Source organism: Dermochelys coriacea, chromosome 11, assembly GCF_009764565.3.
Source record: "Dermochelys coriacea isolate rDerCor1 chromosome 11, rDerCor1.pri.v4, whole genome shotgun sequence".
Taxonomy (NCBI): domain Eukaryota; kingdom Metazoa; phylum Chordata; order Testudines; family Dermochelyidae; genus Dermochelys; species Dermochelys coriacea.
Genome location: NC_050078.2, coordinates 76638444 through 76662375, shown reverse-complemented (window position 1 = coordinate 76662375; position 23932 = coordinate 76638444). Strand labels below are relative to the sequence as shown.

At 46.6% G+C, this 23932-nt stretch overlaps 1 protein-coding gene across 1 annotated transcript in view; it reads left to right on the top strand.

The window, feature by feature from the left end:
- LOC119863660 (zinc finger protein 271-like) overlaps positions 1–23932 on the top strand; it is a 79964-nt gene that overhangs the window by 17254 nt on the left and 38778 nt on the right. Inside the window, exons 4-6 of the mRNA XM_043505792.1 lie at positions 586–712; positions 15324–15437; positions 15865–17156. Coding sequence (XP_043361727.1) covers positions 586–712; positions 15324–15437; positions 15865–17156 — 1533 coding nt within the window. The remainder of the gene's footprint in view (positions 1–585; positions 713–15323; positions 15438–15864; positions 17157–23932) is intronic.

The following is a 23932-nucleotide window of genomic DNA, read 5'->3' as shown; positions in this document are numbered from 1 at the left end:
GAATCAGCAGTAATGGTCCAGCGGGCTTCTCAACCAGTTCTTTTAATACTCCTGGATGAAAGTTATCTGGAGTCTGGACCCGTTGATTTGAAAATGTCTGTCTTTAGTAGCTGCTGTTTAACATCCTCATGAGTTATTGGAATGGAAAGAGTTTTCGCCAGGTATAAGAACAGAAGTATTAACTGAACATTTTTGCCTTCTCTATATGATTACTGATAATTCTATCATAGCAATAGACCAATACCATTGTTAGGATTCTTTATGTTCTTAATATACTTTTAAAAAAATCTGTCATATTGGCCTTAGATTTCCCCTCCTGACCTTTGTTTCCCTTATGAATTTTCCAAAGTTGAAGCTGCCGATTTGTATTCTTTCCTGTTGACTTCCCCTTTATTCCATTTGGTATCTTTTGTGTTTTTATGGTTAGGGTTTTGAGATTCCTCTTGGCTGCTCTGAGTGGTGCAGGGCTGGGATTCTGCTACCGCGTCCCTCGCAGAGCATTCATTCTACTGGCCCTGCTCTCCTGTGAATACTGGTGTAGTCACTGAGTAGCAGGTTCTGAGTGGGCGACGCTTGTTCTTTCAGGGGTCGGTGACCTTTGAGGAGCTGGCTGTGTACTTCACGGAGGGGGAATGGGCTCTGCTAGACCCTGCTCAGAGAGCCCTCTACAGGCAGGTCATGCAGGAGAACTATGCCACTGTGGCCTCACTGGGTAAGGATTCCTGTTTTATTATTGTTCAAACCAGTGGGATCTCTACAGAACCCCGAGTAGTAATAACTCTAGATCTTTACTCAACCTTTAATTTTTGACATATTTTTCATGCCCTGCTTTTTGCCTTGTGTCCTTCCCCGGACATGTGTATATTTGATATTGGCCATTTTTACTTTAGTATTTGTTTTAAAAAAAAAAAACAAAAACAAAAAACTCTTGTTCTCCGTCCACCACTCACTGCCCCCCATGTAACCCCTCCCCCCGTATCTACCCACTGCGACCATGGCCACCATTTCTGAGTCTGTGCTTTGCTCCCCTCTCCCAGAGGACAACCGCTGCCCCGGCACAAATGTACACTTCGTCGATGTCACAGGGTGGCTGTGAGAGTTCTTGTGACTTGCTAGGTCTTTTTCTCCCCCCTCTCCTCCATCTCCAGTAGCCATGGTCTGTCTTCCCTCCAGGCTTTTTGGATCTTTTAGCCAGTCCCTTCTGAGGGAACGTGGCCCAGTTCTTGTTTCTTACATTTTCCTTTTCCAACGGAATTAGTCTGTTGCTCCTGAATTATAGTGTCTAATTCTGCAGACACGAGGAGTTTAATACCTACTGCACTTGACTCACTAGACTCCATAATTCCCCAAAATGTGCTTGTCTGATGTCACACGTCTGGGGGAGCTACACCTTTGACCCCTCCGAGGTCCGCTCAAGAAATGACCTCTCGGGTACCAGGCCTCCAACCATCACCTGTCTGGGGTCAGGGACATAGATGCTGCTGCATTTCGACCAAGGTTTGAGACTTGCAGTCCCCTTGCCCTTCATTGCGTTCACTGGCTTAAAGTCCAACCCCTGTGCTTTGCTTTCTCTCACAGAATCATAGAAGATTAGGGTTGGAAGAGACCTCAGGAGGTCATCTAGTCCAACCCCCTGCTCAAAGCAGGATCAACACCAACTAAATCATCCCAGCCAGGGCTTTATTAAAGCCTGGGCCTTAAAAACCTCTAAGGGTGGAGATTCTAGCACCTCCCTAGGTAACCCATTCCAGTGCTTCACCACCCTCCTAGTGAAATAGTGTTTCCTAATATCCAACCTAGACCTCCCCCACTGCAACTTGAGACCATTACTCTTCGTTCTGTCATCTGCTACCACTAAACTGTCTAGATCCATCCTCTTTGAAACCCTCCTTCAGGTAGTCAAATCCCCCCTCCCTCTTCCCTTCTGCAGACTAAATAAGTGCAGTTCTCTCAGCCTCTCTTCGTAAGTCATGTGTCCCAGCCCCCTAATAATTTTTGTTGCCCTCTGCTGGACTCTCTCCAATTTGTCCACATTCCTTCTTTAGTGGGGGGACCAAAACTGGACGCAATATTCCAGGTGTGGCCTCATCAGTTCTGAATAGAGGGGAATAATCACTTCTCTCGATCTGCTGGTAATGCTCCTACTAATGCAGCCCAATATGCAGTTGGCCTTCTTGTCAACAAAGGCACACTGCTGACTCATATCCAGCTTCTCGTCCACTGTAATCCCCAGGTCCTTTTCTGCAGAACTGCTGCTTAGCCAGTTGGTCCCCAGCCTGTAGTGTTAAGTGCAGGACTCTGCCCTTGTCCTTGTTGAACCTCATCAGATTTCTTTTGGCCCAATCCTCCAATTTGTCTAGGTCACTCTGGACCCTATCCCTACCCTCCAACATATCTACCTCTCCGCCCAACTTAGTGTCATTTGCGAACTTGCTGAGGGTGTAATTTATCCCATCATCCACATCATTAATAAAGATGTTGAACAAAACTGGCCCCAGGACCGACCCTGGGGGCACTCTGCTTGATACCGGCTGCCAACTAGACATTGAGCTTTTGATCACTACCCGTTGAGCCCAACAATCTAGCCAGGTTTTTATCCACCTTATAGGCCATTCATCCAATCCATACTTTTTTAACTTGCTAGCAAGAATACTGTGGGAGACCATATCAAAAGCTTTGCTAAAGTCAAGATACATCACATCCACCCCTTTTCCCGTATCCACAGTGCCAGTTATCTCATCATAGAAGGCAATCAGATTGGTCAGGCATGACTTGCCCTTGGTGAATCCATGATGACTGTTCCTGATCACCTTCCTCCCAAGTGCTTCAAAATGCTCCATGATTTTGCTGGGGACTGAAGCGAGGCTGACTGGTCTGTAGTTCCCCAGGTTCTCTTTCTTCCCTTTTTTAAATATGGTCACTATATTTGCCTTTTTTCTAATCGTCCGGGACCTCCCCCGATCACCAAGAATTTTCAAAGATAAGGGCCAATGGCTCTGCAATCACATCAGCCAACTCCCTCAGCACCCTTGGATGCATTAGATCTAGACCCATAGACTTGTGCATGTCCAGCTCTCCAAGGTCTGTGACCAGTGTGTGTGTGTGACGGATGTGGGAATTTTGGTAATATTTCTGTTACTCCAATACACGTCTCATCTGCTCTCTGTATTTGGTGTTCTCTGCTCTGAGTCTGAAGAGCTGCCATGGGGAGATACAAATGGCTCATGAAGGCCCTGACGGTGACTAACCCATATCAATGGAAGGCCTTACAGAGTCCACGGTAACCCCCAGGACTGAACACTTGACACCTATCAATGAGAGGCTCCCAGCTTGTCTGGGTGGAGCACATGTGAATTCAATGTGTTTTGAGGAGCAGGAAGAACTGGGCTCCCAGAGAGACAGAGCTTTCCTGAAAGTAAGACAAAGTGACAGATACAGGGAAAGGACACCAAGATGGTTCCTGTAGCAGCCTGGCTCAAGGGCTTTGGCCAGTATGGATTATGTCTTAACCTTTACTTCTCTGTGCTAACCTAAGGATTTGCCTCTGCTGTGTTCCAGTTGGCTAATAAACCCTACCGTTTTTGAGAAGGCTGCTGGGTGTCACTGCCGATACTTGCTGGGTGCATTAATCCCTGAAGAGTCTAACAGTCTCTGACCAGGAGTCTATCTCAGCTGGACTTGCTGTGCACAGTTCACGGGGTGAGGCAGGAGAGCGGGAGCCCAGAGGCTCAGTCTCGGAAGCGTTGAGGCTGCATGGCCTATCCAGAGGGAAGAGTGGGACCCCTTGGGGATTTGGCACAGTGAAGGGGTTCCTCTAGGGACTGTTTAAAAGCTGGGGCATAGGACAGACCGTGAGGATCCATGACAGTTGGGGGCAGCTGGTGGGATTCTGAATGCAACAGGAGGATTTTGCAAGAAGTGACTTGCAGCAATAAAAACAAGATTAGTCAAAGGAAACAGCAAGAAAATGGTGTATATCCACCTCCCTAAGAAAAGCACCACAGAGCTGTGTGGTGGGAGAACATTCAGGGTTGGAAAGTTACACGAGGCTCAGCCGATTGCATGGCTGGAGAAGAATGATCGGATCAAGAATTAGGGTCCAAAGCCAGGTGGGATTTTGAGAGAGTCCCAGGCCCACAGAGGGACCTGCAGCAGCAGCCGGGGATGCATCCTGATGATCCGGTTCTCTGTTTGCTAGAGCTGAAGCAGTGGGAGTTGGAGCTGAAAGAAAAAGGACTTCAGATGGAGGAACAGAGACTAGTAGACGGCAAAAGGGAGCGAGCTGATTGAGAGAAAAAGGGGAAACCTGAGAGGAGCAGAGGAAAAATCAGGAACAGCAGTGATAGCATGAAGTGGGTATGGAGAAGCAAGAAGTCCCATAAGGGGAAAGTGGGGAGAGATCACGGGAAGCCAAGTCCCTAGCAGCCTAGATGCCAAATGGTTGGCCCAGTTTAATGGGGGGGGGGAATAGGTGCCTACCTCACTGCCTTTGAGAAAGCTTGTGATTGGAACCAGGTTGATCCTGTGGACCGACTCCGAAGATGGTCTTACCTCTGATTCAGTGCTAAACTGATAGTGGTATATAGCTAGGTGGGTGGAGTTGATACTTGGGACTATGAACGGTTCAGCGGGGCTCTACTGCTTAAGATTGATTTGATACCTGTGGTTTATAGGAACAGGTTTTGGGATATGCAAAGACCCAGAGTGTGATGTACAGTAAATCCTTATAGAATGCAGTAGTTATGTTCTTAGAAAACTGTGTGTTCTATAAAAACACATTCTATAAACAGAAGAATAAATGGGAAAAACAGAGTTAGGTTCCCAGACATGACATAGTTGTACATGTTGGAGGGTGCTCAGGGCAGGGGGTTTGGGTGCCGGATCCGGGGGGTACTCCCTTCAGGTGGCTCCCCATGCCCGCTGTTCCTGGTGGAGATGTGGCTAGGTGGCTTTGTGCGCTGCCCCCATCCCTCCCTGAGTGTTGGTTGCAGGGAGAGGCAGTGTGCAGAGCCCCCTGGCCATGCCTCCACCTCCACCAGGAACAGCAGGCACGGGGAGCTGCTTATGGGGAGCCACCCAAGGCAAGCACCCCCAGATCAGGCACACCGAGCACCCTCCTGTGCCCAAACTCCCTCCCATGAGCATGCGCTACATAAAAATAGTGCATGAAACATAAAAAAAAAAAACCCCGTGTTACATCAAAAAAGGGCTGTATAAACGTGCATTATATAAGGGTTAACTGTATATCAGGGGTAGGCAACCTATGGCACGCATGCCAAAGGTGGCACGCGAGCTGATTTTCAGTTGCACTCATGCTGCCCAGGTCCTGGCCACAGAGTCTGGGGGCCTCTGCATTTTAATTTAATTTTAAATGACGCTTAAACATTTTAAAAACAACTAAACTATTGTTGTATGTATACTATAGACTTATAGAAAGAGACCTAAAAACGTTAAAATGTATTACTGGCACACGAAACCTTAAAAATTAGAGTGAATAAATGAAGACTCGGCCCACCACTTCTGAAAGGTTGCCAACCCCTGATCCAGAGGCTACACTTATTACCCAGATCTGCTCCAGTCGAACAGTGTATTCCTCCCCCACTGGTCAGGCCTTACCGCACTTGTCCAATGCAGAGAGCTGGGATCCGCTTTTCATGAGCCGCTCACGCTGGCAATGTCGCCTCTTTAATGGATAACACCTTGTGGCCGTTCTTCTCTTACAGAGTCCCAGGCTTTGTCTCTTCATAATCCGGGCGGTTCACTGATTTTTAGCTCAGGCCTGATGATTCCCTGTTCAGAGTCTTTTCTTGGAGTTTGTGACAGAGTGCTGGGAATCAGCAGCTGAACCCGCGCTGTAGTCATTGTTTAACCCATTAGGCCCTGGGCAGGGCCTGATTAAGAGAGGAGCTCCTGATTGCCAGATCAGACTGGGGCAGTGAAGCTAATGAGCTAATTAACCCAGTAACAAGGAGATTGGATAGAAGAGCACAGGGAGGAAGTGCAAGGGGGGAGAAGCAAGAGAGAGAGAGAGAACCAAGGCTAGTAGGGCCTGACAAAAGAGAGTTGTATAAAAGGAGACACCTACTTCTGCAGCTCATTGGACACCCTGCTGCTTTTCTGTCCCACTCTCTGGGAGTCCAGGCGCACGCGCGCTCTCGCTCTCTCTGTGTGTGTGTGTGGGGGGGGGGATTGGCTTTCTAGCCAGGTCACTGTATGTTTTGCCAGGTATCAAAGTCTCTCCACGCACAATGTCTTTGGCTGTCTTCCCATCCACTGCCTGGTCAGCGCCACTTCCCCAGTGGCTCGTAGGGGATCCTGGGCTCACCCCCTACTTTGTGGTCCAGCTCAGGGACCTTATAATTAGCAGGCAAAGTCTGCACCATCTTAAACCTTGCTGCCATCTCCTTGAGCCTTTGCTATACCCTCTCCCCCTAGGATTTCCTTGCTTCCCTCTCTAATGTACAGAAAATGGCTGCATGCTTCCTCACAGCAATCCCTTTTTGCTGCCACCTTCCTGGCTTTATCCTAGCCTCTCCTGTTCCTTCTGAGCTGGCTCCATCATTCAAGAGTTTACTTAGGCCAGGGGTGGCCAACCTGAGCCTGAGAAGGAGCCAGAATTTACCAATGTACATTGCCAAGGAGCCACAGTATTATGTAATGCTTGTGTGTGTGTGTGTGTGTGTGTGTGTGTGTGTGTGTGTGTATATGTATGTATGTGTATATATATAGCACACACAATCATTATATAATTTGATGATGTATATTTATTATGCATTTATAATGTATAGTTAATGACAATAACAACAACTTGTCTTAACGTTTTACTTAGTGGGACTTCTGGCAATCTTTGCTTTCAACAATTCCCTTGAAATTTGGTTTGTGTTCAGTTGTGCTCACGCAGCAGTTCTCTTAAGTGACTGTCTGTCAAAATGGATCGGTGCTTGGATTTCACATGTTTGAGTGTTGAGAAAACAGGCTCTCAAAGATAGGTTGAGGCAAACATCAAGATCAATTTTAGGGCTGCACCTCTGATGTTGGGGTATTTATCCTTTGGTACAGATTTCCAGAAAGTACGGGTCCCCTCAATCTTCTGAACAGATTTCAATCTGTCATCTTCCAAAAGTTCTATTATTTCCATCTGGGATGTTGCTTCGTCAGTAACTAAAGGGGGCTTCATACAAACGGCTGCAGCACTAAAAGGGTCAATCAGAAATCTGATTTTTCTGCTGCAAATTTTGGAATCTTTCCTCAAAACTGTTCTTAAGATCTTTAATCATGTTCACATATCTAGTTGTGCTCCATTTTTAGGGGTTCTACTGCATCATCTTTTGATCTGTCTGGAAGTTGTGACATTGAGGGAAAGTGTGTCAGCTCTCCCTCAAGCATTTGTCTGTGAAACAACTGCAGTTTGTTCATGAACGCAAATACACTTTGCAGTAGATCAGACAGCAACCGGAATTTTCCTTGTAAGTCCACGTTTAGTTTATCCAAATGCAGCAGCATGTCTGCAAGAAATGCCAAGTCTAGAACCCACCCAGGATCTGTAAGCTCAGGGTGTATTCTTTGCTTCTCCTCTATAAACAATTTTACTGGTTCCAGGAGCTCGAAAAAACAAGAAATAACTTTACCTCTCGGGAGCCATCAAACTGCGCAGTGAAATGGCAAATCATCAGGCAAGTCATCTTCATCCAGTTCTTCGATTAGATTTTGAAATTGTCTGTGATTGAGTGCATTTGAGTGAATGAAATTCACAATGTGCAAGACAGGTTTCATGACGTGATCAAATTTAAGATTTTTAGATACCAGTTGCTCCAATGAATAATAGTGAAACTTCCACAATTCAGGAAGGCTCTCATCAGACTTACAAAGCCCTACTAATCCATTCACAGATCCCCACATGGACAGAGCTCCGTCTGTTGCATGGCAGTGAACTTCTGTAAAGGGAAGTAGTGTTTCGCAACTAACAACATCAGTGCCTCCTTTATACCTTGTCCACAAGTTCTGTCCTTAGTGGCATGATATCGAGGAGTTCTTCCCTTACAACACAGTTGTCAGACACAGTGTGGACAAATACAGATAATTGAGGTTTATCCTGTACATCACACGACTCATCCAAAGCGATGCTCAAATACTCTCACTGCTGAAGTTTCAAGTGCAGTGCGATTCAATGTCACTGTTCAGGTCGGAGATTCTGCATTCTACTGTGTGGCGTGAAAGCTGCAAGCCAGAAATTTTCTTCTGTAGATTCTCATTCTCTGGTGATAGGATTGAAATCACATCAGTGTGGCACATTTTTATAAACTCGCCTTCAGAGTAGGGCTTCTTTTCATGGGCTATGTGCCAGGCCACATAATAGGAGGCTAATGTTAGTCTGCGATTGGCTGGCAAATCAGGTGAGGAACTGGTCTTCTACATCTGTGGTTTTTTTTTTTTGTTTTTTTTTTTTTTCAAAGCTTTCAGTTTTAAAGTGCGGAGTTCAGAACCTTCTGGGAATTCTTGATCCTTATGTGCATGGCTAGAAGCGAAATGATGCGGCAAATCTGAAGATCTGAACTGAGAGACACACGTCTGGCAAAGAAGACACATAGCCTTACCATTACGTTCAACAAAAAAGTACTTATGCTCCCACTCCTGTTGGAAGCCTCGATTTTCATCTCTGTATTTTCTTTTCCGTTTGCACTTGTCTTCCATTGTTAGATGGTGTCGGAAAAATTTTGATTAAAAATTTCCACAGCAGCTAGTAGTCACTTGTGTACTTTACTGAAGGAGACACAGGCTCCAGCCAGGGGTTGCTGGACACCTGGCTCTCTGCAGGCCCCGCCTCCCACTCCACCCCTTTCACCAAGTCCCCACCCCCACTATGCCCCTGCCCCACCTCTGCCCCGTCTCTTCGTGCCCCCTTTCTCAGTGAGCTGTATCCTTGCTCCTCCCCATCTCCCTCCCAGAGCCTCCTGGTGTGAAACATGGGCAGCAGGCAAGGGGACAGAGGAGGTGGCGAGGGACGGGGGAGGCTGTGCACTGGGTCCTTGCTCCACCCTCCCCCAGGAGCTCTCACCTGCCGCTATCAGCTGTTTTGCGGCCTTGTGGCGGCTCTGGGGAGGAGGGGGAGGAGCGAGGACGTGGCACACAGCCCCCCTCCCTTCGCCCCTCCCCAGAGCCACCTCAATGCCGCAAAACAGCTGATCACGGCGGGAGGCACTGGGGGAGGGAGAGGGGCTGGGTGCTCCTCGCTCCTCCCCCTCCCCCTCCCTCCCAAAGCCACAATGCTGCAAAACAGCTGATCGCGACAGACGGGCAGGCACTGATGGGGGTGTGGCGCCAGCAGGCGGGAGCTGCTGGGGGAGGGGCGGAGGGCTGCCAGAGGGTGCTGAGCACCCACCTTTTTTTTTTCCCCAGAGTTGGGTCCTGGCAGGAGCTGCCGGTTGGCCACCTCTGACTTGGGCCATTCAGTTCCCCTCAGCTGTGGCCTATCGGGTGAATTGGCCCCATCTCAGCCTCACTAACCCCTTCTAGGCTAGTGTCGGGTGAATACCACACCACAATTGCTTAAATCAGCCTCTGTACCAAATGACTTTCATGTAGGTAATGTGATGCTGATATTTTTTTTTTTTTAAAAGCCTCGAGAGGCAACCCTGCCAATTACAGGCTGGTAAGCCTAACTTCAGTATCCGGCAAATTGGTTGAAACTGTAGGAAAGAACAGAATTATCAAATACAAAAATTAAAATGACTTGTTGGGAAAGAGTCAACACTACTTTTGTAAAGGGAAATCATGCCTCACTAATCTATTAGAATTATTTGAGGATTCCACAAACATTTGGACAAGAGTGAGCCAGTGGATTTGGTGTACTTAGGCTTTCTGAAAGATCCCTCACCAAAGGTTCTTAAGCAATGCAGTCATGGGATAAGAGGGAAAGTCCTCTCATGGATAAGTAACTGGTTAAAAGGTAGGAAAGAAAGGGTAGGAATAAATGGTCAGTGTTCATAGTGGACAGAGGCAAATAGCGGGGTCCTTCAGGAATTTGTACTGGGATCAGTGCTGTTCAGAAGAGAATTAGATAAGCTTATGTAGGATAAGTCCATCAATGGCTGTTAACGAAGATGGTCAGGGACACAACCCCACAACCCCAGAATTCTGGGATTCTTGAGGTCATCAGTTAAAGTGACCCTGCTCAGTCCTGTCTGAAAGGAGGAAGAGACGTAATGAAGTGAGAATTTTCCGTATAATGTTTATGAATGATATGCACAGCAGTGACCTACTTGCCTAGGGATTACTAGCCAGGGGGTGCAAAAGGGTTAAAAAACTGCTCAAATAGCATAGGAGGAGACATGAAGTGGCTGGGTTGGTATGAATGGGTCGTTAAAGAGGATCCAGAAAGACAGTGGGTATGTCTACGCGGCAAAATAACACGTGGCAGGAAGCCTCTTGGGTCTACAGACTCGGGCTCAAGGGGTTCATGATGCGGCGCTAAAAGTAGCCATACTGATGTTCCAGCTGTGGCTGAAGCTCAGGCTCTGAGACCTACGCACCGCCCCAGGATTCAGATCCTGAGCTCCAGCCTGAGCAGGAAGGTACACGGCTGTTTTTAGTGCTGTAATGTGAGCCCTGCGAGCCTGAGTCTGCAGACCCGGGCTCAGGCTCCCTGTCAGGTTTCATTTCTGCAGTGTAGATGTACTCAAGGACACCCCCTCAGTCAGTTCAAACAGCGTTTTATGCCCCTAAATCTGTCTTTGTTCCCCAGTCTCCTGAAACAGGTAACACCAGTCAGTGCTCTTACCGAAGGGGGACAGAACCTCAAACTCTGGATATCTGCATAATCAGCCTTGGAATTTGGCATTAATGACCCCCTGCTGATAGCAACTTCCACAGGAAACCCATTCCCCACCCACCCCCAGAGAGCCAGGAACACACAACTACATGACACATTGATACAAAGGTGTGTGAATACTCTATGAGCTGATATAATCTGTCCTAGCTCAGCGTAATACTCAGTGACGTTTTCATGCTTTCAAGGGTTAGTTCAAATATGCAGGTAAAATTCATAATATTAAAAGTTTGTTCAGGGAGGGTAGGTGGCTTAATGGTTAGCTTATCTGGTTTCCCATCTTTTGCCCCAAAGTGGGATGGATATAGAGATGCCTACCACTGCCTTTAGGCCACAGGCATCACAGCTTTGGCCTGTCTTCGGTTTAGCTCTCAAGCAGGGCATGGTAGGGGGGCCTAAGCCCTCCCTCTGTACTCGGTCCCAGCCCAGGACCCTGGGAGAATAAACAGCAGCTGACTCCTCCATGCAGAGGATGGGAGTCTGCCACTCTGAGCTACTTCCTACCTCTCTCTTTCAGCTCAGGACATGGTCCCCTAGAGTCCAAACAATCTGGGCCTGAACATAGTTCAGATGAGCAGAGCCTTGCAGGGCCCGCCGGTTCTCAGGAAAGGGCAGGGTTTGGTGACGGCAGTGCAGATGGGACTCATCTTGGTTTCCTCCCAGGTTCAATTTTCCATGTGGCGTTTCAGGAGAAGGACCTGGCTTCCCTCCAGCCTGTTCACTCAACCCCATTTCCTCGCTGCTCTTGGCTGGGCTGCAGGTTCTTCCCTACCAGCACTGGGGTCTGATCTTGGGTGTGGGGGCCTGAGGGCCGAGTTTCAGGTCGGGAGGGTATGGGATGACGAGGAGGCCCTCTTGTCCCTTTCAAGCCTTGGGAAGGTTGACGTGATATACTTGACAGGTTTCAGAGTAGCAGCCGTGTTAGTCTGTATTCGCAAAAAGAAAAGGAGTACTTGTGGCACCTTAGAGACTAACAAATTTATTAGAGCATAAGCTTTCGTGAGCTACAGCTCACTTCATCTTTTCCTCTGGGTTACTGGACCTCAGAATCAATCTCCCTCACCTGTTTTACTACCTTGGCAGGGCCTTGCCATCGGGCCAGAAGCTTGGATTTCACTGTCAGCAGTAGAAGTATTGCTCGGTCTCCAAGTTGGAGCTCTGAGACAGGCCTTTCTGTTGGCCTGCTCCTCGTTGTGTTGTGCCATTTGCAGGTTTTCCCTCACAAGTGCTGCTAGGGTCTTCAATTTCTTTCTTGACTGTGTAACTTGTTGTTCTGGAGTTCTGCCCTTCCCACATCTCACGGAGGAGATCCAGGATTCCCCATGACTGCCTCCTATGCAGTAATTCAAATAGGGAGAAACCTGTGTATCCCTGGGGAACCTCTCAGGTGGTGAGCAGGACAGGTTGGGTGGTCACAAGTCAGTGGATTGAACTATCACAACTCTTTAATGGTTTGTTAAACTGTTCCACCACACTGTTGTCTTCCAGGACTTGACCCGTATCAAGTCGCAAAATTCGTTCACTAACTGTGAGGTGACATTTGTCACTTGCTCTTTCAATAATTCCTTGCAGATCCCTATTCAGGCAACTACTTTTATGAGCTTATTGGCAATGACAACTGCCATTTCTGACCAGAGGGGAATTGCCCCAGGGTCTCTGGTAGTACAATCCAGGATCACCAATGTATATTTGTACCTGGCTGCAGACATTTTCATCCGGCCCACCAGTTTGACACCTATCTATAAGAACATAAGAATGGCCATACTGGATCAGACCAATGGTCCATCTAGCCCAGTATCCTGTCTTCCCTCAGGGCCCAATGCCAGATGCTTCCTAGGAAATTGCCCTGTTGTGTCCATCATCCAGTGATCCTTCCCCTGTCCCCCAATCCCAGCTCCTGCCAGTCAGAGGGACCCCTGCACTGGGGAGTAGTACTGGGGGGGGCCTTTCATATCTTTTTCTGGCTCACCCACTGGCACCTGGGGCAGGAGGCACAATAGGCTCGTACCTCTGGGGTCGATGCCTGGCCAATAGAACTCCATGGTCGCTCTGTTGAGTGTCTTCTCTGTCCCCAAGTGCCCCGGCATAGCACTGCATGGGCCCATTAAAGCACCTCCCCTTTGGAAATTCATGGGTACCGAAGCTGCATTTGACCAGCTCTGTCTCGGCATGCTTCATCACCCGATATGATCTCTCCTCTAGCAGTTCAAAATAGGGCCACTATTTCATCTGCTGAGCGTCTAACACTTTGTCATCCACATGGGTGAGACGTTCATAAACCTGACTCAGGGTTGGGTCCCTTCTTTGCTCTCCCACAATGTTTATGTGCTAGACAGCAGCTCCAGGTTGAGAGGTGGTAGCAAGCCCCTACTGCTTCAGTTAAGTTCAGGTGAAAAGTCATTTTCCAATAAGGGTGGTCCTTCTCCTGGATCTTTGGTCTCCAGTGGAGCTGTCTCCTCATGGCACCTCCTCTTGGCCACCATGGCCATCTACTGTCCTCCTGGTTCTTCCATTCCAGGCTCTAGCCCCTCTACAGATGCTCTAGGCCATCCATAGACGTCCTCCCTGAAAAACTTCCAGTTATGCCGAAGTATGACCAGATAGGCCAGGTCTTTGGCCACTCTGGCCTGAACTGGCTTGGTGTGGTCTTGCACAGTGAATTACAACCCTGTCTGATTAGACTGGTGCATGTCCCCATGGATACACTGGAGGTAGATCATGCATCTAGATTCTCCTCCCGACCCCACCAACCACTCCCTGACTAAAGTCTGGCTGCAGCCAGAGTCTATCAGTTCTTGAACTTTTACTCCATTCACTAGCAAGGGGACTAATGTTTTCCCTGGGCCCCTTTTCTGAGCCCAGTTATCTGTTCTCCAGGCCTACCCATAATTATAGTCCATGAATGGGCAGTCCCATCTGAAATGGCCTGGCTGCTCACATGCAACTAGCCCCCATGGGAAAAAGAGGTTTTGCCATTAATTCTCCTGAGTGGGATGGTCCCATCTAATGATGCTGCTCTGTTTGACCTAAATGGCTCCTGGCTAGCTGAGGGTGGGCTTCCAGGCTCCTCTATAGGCCTTTTTATCCCCCTCTACCAGGATTCAGTACCCAAATCCCCCTGGATAGCCTCAGTGAGGTGGGGGTCAGTGGTACTTGGGGCCCCAGGGCTGCACCAGATTAGCTTTTGGCATTTCAGCTATGGACCCAAGGGACATCAGCTAGTTCTCCACCATGGCAAAAGCCTCTTCCAAGGTCTCTAGTTGGTGTCTCATAGAATCATAGAAGATCAGGGTTGGAAGAGACCTCAGGAGGTCATCTAGTCCAACCCCCTACTCAAAGCAGGACCAATCTCCCACTCAAGCTCCCGCCCAGAGTTCAAAAGAGCAGAGCCCCGTGGGGTCTGCTGGTTGTGAGAAAAGTAGGGCCGGGGTTTGGAGACGGCACTGCCTGTGGGCCTCACCAACATCATGCTTCCATCCCAGCTCCAACCTTGCAAGTGGCTTTTCAGAAAAAAGACCTGTTTTCCCTTCAGCCCCCCCATTTCCCTTTAACCAGCTCCTCCACCTGAGGCATGCTTCGCAAGCTGTGGGGGGCAGGGCTACTTGTGCCCAGTAATGTCCTTTAACCCCATCAGGCCCACTGTGGGAATTGTGTACCCCATCACAGTTAAATACAATAGTATCAAGTTATGCTTGTGTTCATCATATCTGTCTGCCATTACATTGTTCACTCTGCTCATGTATTCTAACCCTTCCCCCACCTGGTGTGTGTCTTGTCTATAGAGATCAGGGGTCTCAAATTCAAATGACCATGAGTGCCACATGAGGGCTAGTATGTTGGCCCGAGGGCCGCACAACTGACTACCCCCCTGCTGCCCTGCCCCCACTCCACTCCTTCTGTTAAGCCCCACCCCTTCCCCGCCTCTTCCCACCCCTTCCCTGTCCCCATTCCAATCCCTTCCCACATTTCCCGGCCAATGGGAGCTTCGAGGGAGGTACCTGGAGGAGCGGCCAAGGCAACACACACACCCCTGTGCCCCCCGCCCCCAGATCCCGGCCGCTTCCCAGAGCGGCGCGGAGGCAGGGCAGGCAAGCAGGGAGCCTACCCTGCCCCCGGTGTGCGCCGGGCCAGGGCCGCTCTAGGTAAATGCTGGGAGGGGGCAGGGGGACCGTGGGGAGCTGGCGGGCTGCAGAAAATAATCCATGTGGCCCATGGGCCGCATGTTTGAGACCCCTGATATAGATTGTAAGTTCCTCAGGGCATGGACAATCTAATACTCTGTTTATACAGTGCCTAGAACAATGGGACTCATTTTTTATTCGCCCTTAGGTATTACTGTAATAAACCTGATTGATTATAGTAACTGTCCTGCTGCTTGGATTCCAGGAAGCTGGCCTCGGGATGCTTAAAAATGAGTGGAGAGTAAAACCATGGAATGTTCTTTGTGACAAGTATCCCACAAATTCAGCTGATCTCTCGTTTTTGTTCTCTTACACAGGGTTTCCAGTTTCCAAACCTGATGTGATCTCCTGGCTGGAACGAGGGGAAGAGCCGTGGGTCCCAGATCTCCAGGGCTCTGAGGAAAAAGAGCTCCAAAAAGGTGCCCAGACAGGTGAGGCATCCATTAAACCAACTCAGAAACTGTCCATGAATGAAAGAAACATTAGGGATTCCCTAAAGATCTTGCGACTTCTCCAAATTCAGAATTGTTCCCAGCAGGTGTGGTATCCTCATGGCAGATGGCACTCATGACTTCCCGCCTCTCCTGACTGACATAAGGCTGTAGCTCCCTCCTTAATATTCCTTCTTCCTGAATGGGCTGTGGACCGAGAATTGACCCTCTTCTCTCTGTCCTCTAGGGAAGGGCTTGAGGGGAGTGTGGGGGAGGGAAGAATGGTGGAAATTAAATTCTGTTTTGTTTGATCTCTCCAGCACTTGTTTGAGCTTGTTCCCACCTTTTCCCATTCCTCTCTCTGAGGTTTTCTTTCTCCGCAGCACAGGGAGTGACCTATGTCTGGATTCTCTCTCTGTCCTTCCAGGTGATGGCATGGTGAGTGAGAACAAGGAGTATCCCCAGCAGGAAGATGCTGAACAAGTTGAACCACATGGGACATTAGCAGGAAGAACCAAAGGGAAAGTTTCTTGGAGTTGTGCAGAGGCAAAAGCCTGTGAGAATCAGCATAGGCCAGAGAAAAGCTTCCATAGTGGCTCAGACCTTATTCAACGTGAAAGAATTAATACAGGAAAGAGACCTTACACATGCTCTGAATGTGGGAAAAGCTTTAGTCAGAGCTCAACGCTTATCACACATCACAGAGTTCACACTGGAGAGAGGCCGTACACATGCCCTGAATGTGGGAAAAGCTTCAGTCACGGCTCAGCCCTTATCACACATCAGAGAATCCACACTGGAGAGACGCCCTTCACATGCCCTGAATGTGGGAAAAGCTTCAATCACAGTTCAAACCTCATCAAACATCGGAGAATCCACACAGGAGAGACACCCTATACGTGCTCTGAGTGTGGGAGAAGTTTCTGTCGAAGTTCAGCCCTTATCACACATCAGAGAATCCACACGGGTGAGACACCCTACTCGTGCTCTGAGTGCAGGAAAAGCTTCAGTGAGAGCTCAGACCTTATTAGGCATTGGATAATCCACACAGGAGAGAAACCCTACACATGCCCTGAGTGTGGGAAAAGCTTCAACCACAGCTCAAACCTGATCACACATCGGAGAATCCACACTGGAGAGACGCCCTACACCTGCCTTGAGTGCGGGAAAAGCTTCAGCCAGAGCTCACACCTTATCACACATCGGCGAATCCACACAGGAGAGCGACCCTACACATGCTCTGAGTGTGGGAAAAGCTTCTGTCGAAGCTCAAACCTCATCACACATCAGAGAATCCATGTAGGGAAGACACTCTCCTCATGCTCTGAGTGTGGGAAAAGCTTCCGTCGGAGCTCAGCCCTTATTAGTCATCAGCGAATCCATAGAGGAGTGACAAACTACACATGCCCTGAGTGCGGGAAAAGCTTCAACCGGAGCTCTCACCTCATCACACATTGGAGAATCCACACGGGAGAGAAACCCTACACGTGCTCTGAGTGTGGGAAAAGCTTCAATCGGAACTCAAACCTGATCACACATCAGAGAGTCCACACAGGAGAAACACCCTACACATGCTCTGAGTGCGGGAAAAGCTTTAGTCAGAGCTCAACCCTCATCACGCATCAGAGAATCCACACAGGAGAGAGACCCTTCACGTGCCCTGAGTGTGGGAAGAGTTTTAGTCAGAGCTCAACTTTTATGAAACATAAGAGAATCCACATAGGCGAGTAACGCCATAAATGTCTTGATTAGGGCTGGTCAAAGGATTTTTATAAAATAGATTAACGAATTACCACAAAGTTTGCACAAGTTTTCTTCAGTGTGGTATCTCAGCTCCATGTGAGTTGCCTGCTTCTATTTTGCACCTCCCCTTTCTTTGGGGTGATTTTCCTGATCCTTTATATTAACTCCGTTGTCTTTGGGAGTGTCCTCCTCCTTCCAGAAATATCCATCAGCTCCAGGTGGGGGAGATGGGGTTGACCTAGATTATCTACACTGAGGTAAAAGTTACCTGTGCCTTGTCTCCACTGGGATTGTACATGGAGGTAGCTGCTCAGTTTAGCTATCTTCTTGTAACAACAAAAGTACATTTGCAGTGCAGTCATAACCCAAGTAGAGTGGCTGGGGTTAGTTTTCCCCTTGACCCGAACTCACCTCCATCATTCTTCCTAGTTTAGATAAACCCCGAGGATCACGTTGATACTATTCCCCCATTACAAAGTGATTGATAGTCACCGTGTTCTCCCTTGAGGACAGATTGTCTCAATTCCAGTTGTTCTCACCTTGCTCAGGGTTGTGCTGACAGAAGTATTTTTTCTACAATTTTCCTCACTTAAAATAGATTGAAATAGAACAAAGAGCAGGAGCAGGAGGGGGGTGAAATGTCATTTCAGCCTCTGTGACACCTGAAGGAGATGGGGTGAGTCAAAGGGATTCCCTCCTTCCCTATCACTGTCACAGTCCCCTCACCCCAGCAGCATTAGCTTCTGTGTAAGGCACAATAGCATTTATCCTCCCCACGTTTTACCCCTGCACCTCCCAGTGTTTTATATGATGCCATGTTCTGAGCGCTCTCTGTGCTTAGGTATCACACTTTGAACCTAAATCCGACTCACTGGGGCTAGAGATGAAAGAATCACAGACCTAGAAGGGGGATTTGAATGGATCCCAAACACGGAGTAATCATTCTGTGCTTTCATCTGTGCTTCCATCTATTGGCAAAGCTGCTTCTGGGCTTTTTCCTGCTGAGTTGGGATAGTTTGCAGATGGGAAAGTTGGCTGCTTTTCCCCCTTGTGATGAAGCTTAAATCTTTTGTACAGAACATGACGTTAATAATGAGGTGGCACAGAGTGAAGAAAGTTTGAATGGACCAGAGGAGAATGCAATGGGAGAATCTGTTTTGATTTATCAGATATAACCAGCTCTTGAAATTCATTTTATATGAAACTAAAGGTGTTTTAAAGCCCTCTGTGTTGTGAGTTTTTTTCTTTCCTGAAGATGGTTTGGTCTCACAATTAGATATTATCTTTGTTTGACAGAATGTACCTCTGACTTACTGAGGATTTTGGGACCAATGACCATTTGGTACAACAGTAATTTCTTTTATTTGTGGCAGTGTATATATTATTAATATTGGCTAACACTATAGAAGTTACAGACTTTCTCTTTCCTAATTCCATCTATATTGTAGTAACCAGGGATAGCACAACACTAAGAAGCTATTGTATTTAAGTGCATCATAAAAGCTTCTTGAATTTTAGTTTTTGCTAAGCTTGTATTGCGATGCCGGCTACAATAGTGCCATGCGAACACCTGTTCTCACTTTTAGGTGACATTTTAAATAAGAAGCGGGTAGCATTATCTCCTGCAAACATAAACAAACAAACTTGTTCGTTTGAGCGACTAGCTGAACAAGAAGTAGGACTGAGTGGACTTGCAGCCTCTACAATTTTACGTTTTATTTTTGAATGCAGTTTTTTTTTAACGTAATTCTACATTTGTAAGTTCAACTTTCATGATAGTGATTTCACTACAGTATTCGTATTAGGTGAACTGAAAAATACTTTTTCTTTTGTTTTTTTTACAGTGCAAATATTTGTAATCAAAAATAAATAAAAAATGACCACTGTACACTTTGTATTCTGTGTTGTAACTGAAATCAATATATTTGAAAATATAGAAAACATCCAAAATATTTAAATAAATGGTATTCTGTTAATGTTTAACTGTGAGATTAATCATGATTAATTTTGTTAATCATGTGATTAATTTTTTTAATCGCTTGACAGCCCTAATGTTTACACTTCATTTGCCAGAGTTTATGCTCCTTTCTATTTTCCTCACTAGGATTTAACTTCCATTTTTTAAAGGATGCCTTTTTGCCTCTCACTGTTTCTTTTACTTTGCTGTTTAGCCACAGTGGCACTTCTTTGGTTCTCTTACTATGTTTTTTAATTTGGGGTATACATTTCAGTTGAGCCTCTATTATGGTGTCTTTAAAAAGTTTCCATGCAGCTTGCAGGCATTTCACTTTTTGCGTTGTACCTTTTAATTTCTGTTTAACTAACTTTCTCATTTTTGTGTAGTTCCCCTTTCTGAAATTAAATGCTACAGTGCTGGGCTGCTGTGGTGTTTTACTTATATTATGATCACTATTACCAAGCGGTCTAGCTATATTCCCCTCTTGGACCAGATCCTGTGCTCCACTTAGGACTAAATCAAGAATTGTATCTCCTCTTGTAGGTTCCAGGACCAGCTGCTCCAAGAAGCAGTCATCTAAGGTACTAAGAAACATTATCCCGTCCTGCATCCTGTCCTGAGGTGACACATACCCAGTCAATATGGTGATAGTTAAAATCCCCCATTATTATTGAGTTTTTTATTTTTATAGCCTCTCTCATCTCCCTGAGCATTTCACAGCCACTATCACTATCCTGATCAGGTGATCAGTAATATATCCCTACCGCTATATTCTTATTATTAGAGCATGGAATTACTGTCCAGAGAGGTTGTATGATACAGTTTGGTTCATTTAAGATTTTTATTTCATTTGATTCTATGCCTTTCACATATAAGCCACTCTCCCATCAGCAGGACCTGGTCTGTCCTTCTGATATACTTTGTACCCTGGTATTACTATGTCCAGTTGATTTTCCTCATTCCACCAAGTTTCTGTGATGCCTATTATATCAGTATCCTCATTTAATACAAGGCACTCTAGTTCACCCATCTTATTATTCAGACTCCGAGCATTGGTATATAAGCACTTTAAAAACTTGTCACTTTTCAGCTGTCTGCCATTACATGATGTAATTGAATGGGACTTTTTTTCATTTGACTTTCTCATCAGATCCTACCTGTATTTTATCTTCCATCCTCTCCTCCTTACTAGGATATAGAGAATCTCCATTAATAGATCCTCCGCTAAGGGATGCCTCTGTCCGAACCATGTGCTCCTCCGCACCTGTCAGCTTTCCCCCTGCCCTTGATTTAAAAACTGTTCTACGACCTTTTTAATGTTAAGTGCCAGCAATCTGGTTCCATTTTGGGTTAGGTGAAGCCCATCTTGTATAGGCTCCCCCTTTCCCAAAAGTTTCCGTAGTTCCTAATAAATCTAAACCCCTCCTCCCTACACCATCATCTCATCCACACATTGAGAGCCTGCAGTTCTGCTGTCTAACTGGTCCTGCGCATGGAACTGGAAGCATTTCAGAGAAGGCTACCATAGAGGTCCTGGACTTCAATCTCTTGCCTAGTAGCCTAAATTTGGCCTCCAGGACCTCTCTCCTATCCTTCCCATGTCACTGGTACCTACATGTACCACGACCACCAACTCCTCCCCAGCACTATACATAAGTCTATCTAGATGTCTCGAGAGATCCACAATCTTTGCACCAGGCAGGTAAGTCACCATACGGTTCTCCTGGTCATTGCAAACCCAGCTATCTATGTTTTTGATGATCAAATTGCCCATTACTAATACCTGTCTCTTCCTAATAACTGGAGTTCCCTCCACCAGAAAGATATCCTCAGTGCGAGAGGTGGGATACTTCCAGTGGACTCCTGGGACTCCTGTTAAGCGGGGCCATATCTACACTGCAATGCAATGGGACCCAGAACCTGGATCTCGGATAAATCCAGCTTAGGCCCTCCAGCCCTGCAGGGACCTAGGTCTGAGCCCTGGGTTAGCACAATTGCAGTGTAGATACAAGGGGGATTAGGCTTGAGCCTGGTCTCAAGACCAGGTTTATGTTGTAGTGTAGACATACCCCATAGACAAATGAACTCATGGAAATGGAAGGCACCTGTGTTAGTGGAGAACGGAGCACTACATGGGGCTCATTTGGAAGAAATGAGGATTGAAAGAAAAATAATACATATAAGATTTTGTAATCTTTGAATACGTTTGTTGTTACCAGTGATAATGGAATTAAACATGATGTTAATTATTACAGATTAAGAGACTGAGTATGTGATAACCAGAATTATATTGTAAAACTGCAAATTATACTGGTTTTCTCCTTTTTTTTTTTTTTTTTTTTTTGCATCAGTATTATAGGAAATGGTGACTAATACTCAAAAATGTATTTGATGTAATTCAGCCCCTTTGGATTAAGCAGTGCTGAAGTAAAACCTCACTCCAAAGGGGTTGAGAGAAGTAGCGTATAGGACAATAGACACTCAATATAGACTTTAATTATTTCTATTTCAAATGGAATTTATGTTGTTCAGCTTTAAAATAAACTTTCTGTGAAGAGGCAAGTTCCTGAGGGAGACAAGTTGTGTAACCGTCTCCCTGTCAGACTATAACAGTCACTTCAGTGTGAGCCGGCGTGTGCGGGACTCGAGTTGCAGGCTCAGTGTGTTTAAGCCTGTGCTGGAGAGTCAACACTGAACGGTGACTCTGGGTTGAAAATGTCAAGACCCGAGTCTCAACCCAGCGCTCACGTGCTCACCGTGCATGGCGCAGACCCGGTCACATCAGCCTCTCCCAGGCTTCCTAGCGCTCTCCCAGCTGTAGCCTCTTCAGCCCTTTGTTCCTTGTGCCCCACGGAAACACTTGAATGTCCCTCCCACAGCACTTTATCAGAAGTTGTCTCCCCCGCCAATACAGCCAGACAAGCTGTGTTTTGGGTCTGCAAGCTGCCAGCCACTGGAGCCAGCAACCTGGGTTAGGCCCCATTTGAAGTATTTGCCCTGCTTGTATTTCACTCCTGTTTCATGCAGTGGGCAGAACATCCGGGAGATGCTGGTGGCAGATTCTGAGCTGGTGAAGGCTCCTGTTGCAGGAGGAGGATACATGTCAGCTGGCTGATGCTGCTCATGACTCTTGGTATAGCTGCTGATGACCCCTGTGTAGTCCAGCACCAGTGGAGAAGGGCCACAGACTGGTGGGATCACACTGTCGTGCAGACCTGGGATGACCAGCAGTGGCTCCAGAACTTTCATATGCAAAATGTGATGTTTCTGGAGCTTTATGAGCAGCTTGCCCATGCAAGAAGGGGGTGAAGTTGGTCCAGAAGCGGGTTGCTATAACTGTCTGGAAGTAGTCTACTCCTGATTGCTGCAGGTCCACTGCTAACCAGTTTTGTTTTAGCAAATTAACTATGGGGACAGAGATTTCTGAGGCAATCAGGCATGTGATTTACTCAAAGATGGGGAGCATAAACAGTGTCAAGAACATAAGAATGACCATACTGGCTCAGACCAGTATCCTGTCTTCCTACAGTGGTCGGTGCCAAATGCTTCAGAGTGGTGAACAGAACAGGGAAATTTATTGAGTGATCCATCCCGTCATCTCATACCATCTTCCGGCAGTGACAGGTTTAGGGATACCTAGAGCATGGGGTTGCATCCCTGACCATCTTGGCTCATAGCCATTGATGGTCCTATGGTCCATCAACTTATCTAATTGCTTTTTGAACTGAGTTATAGTTTTGGCTGTGTGTTGGGTGAGGAAGTACAGCGGAACCCTGTTTATCTGATCCAATAGGGACCAGGGCCAGATCAGATAATTAAAAAAATTGGATAATTCAGAGACTAGATAAGTGTGATGCTGCATCACCATCTAGTGCCCACAGAACAGAGCACCCGCTTCTGGACCTATGTACACTGGTTGTGCAGTTAATACACAGAGCTGGATAATGGAGGGTCGGATAAACGAGATTCTACTGTACTTGGTTTGTTTTAGACCTGCTGCCTATTAATTTAATTGGGTGACTCCTGGCTCTTGTGTTTATGTCTAGGGGTAAATAACACTTCCTTATTCACTTTCTCCACACCATTCATGATTTTACAGACCGCTATCATGGACCTCTTTAGTCATCTCTTTTCCAACCTGAACAGTCCCCATCATTTTTCTCTCTCCTAATACGGAAACTGTTCTATATACTTAATAATTGTTATTTCCCTTCTCTGTACCCTTTCCATTTCTAATATTTCTTTTTTGAGATGGGGAACCAGAACTGCATACAATATTCTAGGTGTTGGTGTACTATGGATTTATACAGTGGCATTGTGATATTTACTATCTTTTATCTATACCTTTCCTAATAGTTCCTAACATTCTGTTAGTGTTTTTGATTGCTGCTGCGTGTTGAGTGAATGTTCTCAGAGAACTATCCACAATCACGCAAAGATCTCTTTCTTGAGTGGTAACAGCTAATTTAAACCTAGTCATTTTGTATGTATAGTTTGGATTATGTTTTCCAATGTGCATTACTTTGCATTTATCAACTTTGAATTTCATTTGCATTTATCAACTTCCTTTCTTTGTTGCCCAGACACCCAGTTTTGTAAGATGCCTTTGTAACTCTTCACAGTCTGCTTTGGACTTAACTATCTTGAGTAAATTTGGTATCTTCTGCAAACTTTGCCATCTCACTCTTAACTCCTTTTTCCAAATCATTTATGAATATGTTGAACAACACTGGTCCCAGTTCAGATCGCTGTGGGATCCTGCTATTTACCTCTGTCCATTGTGAAAACTGACCAT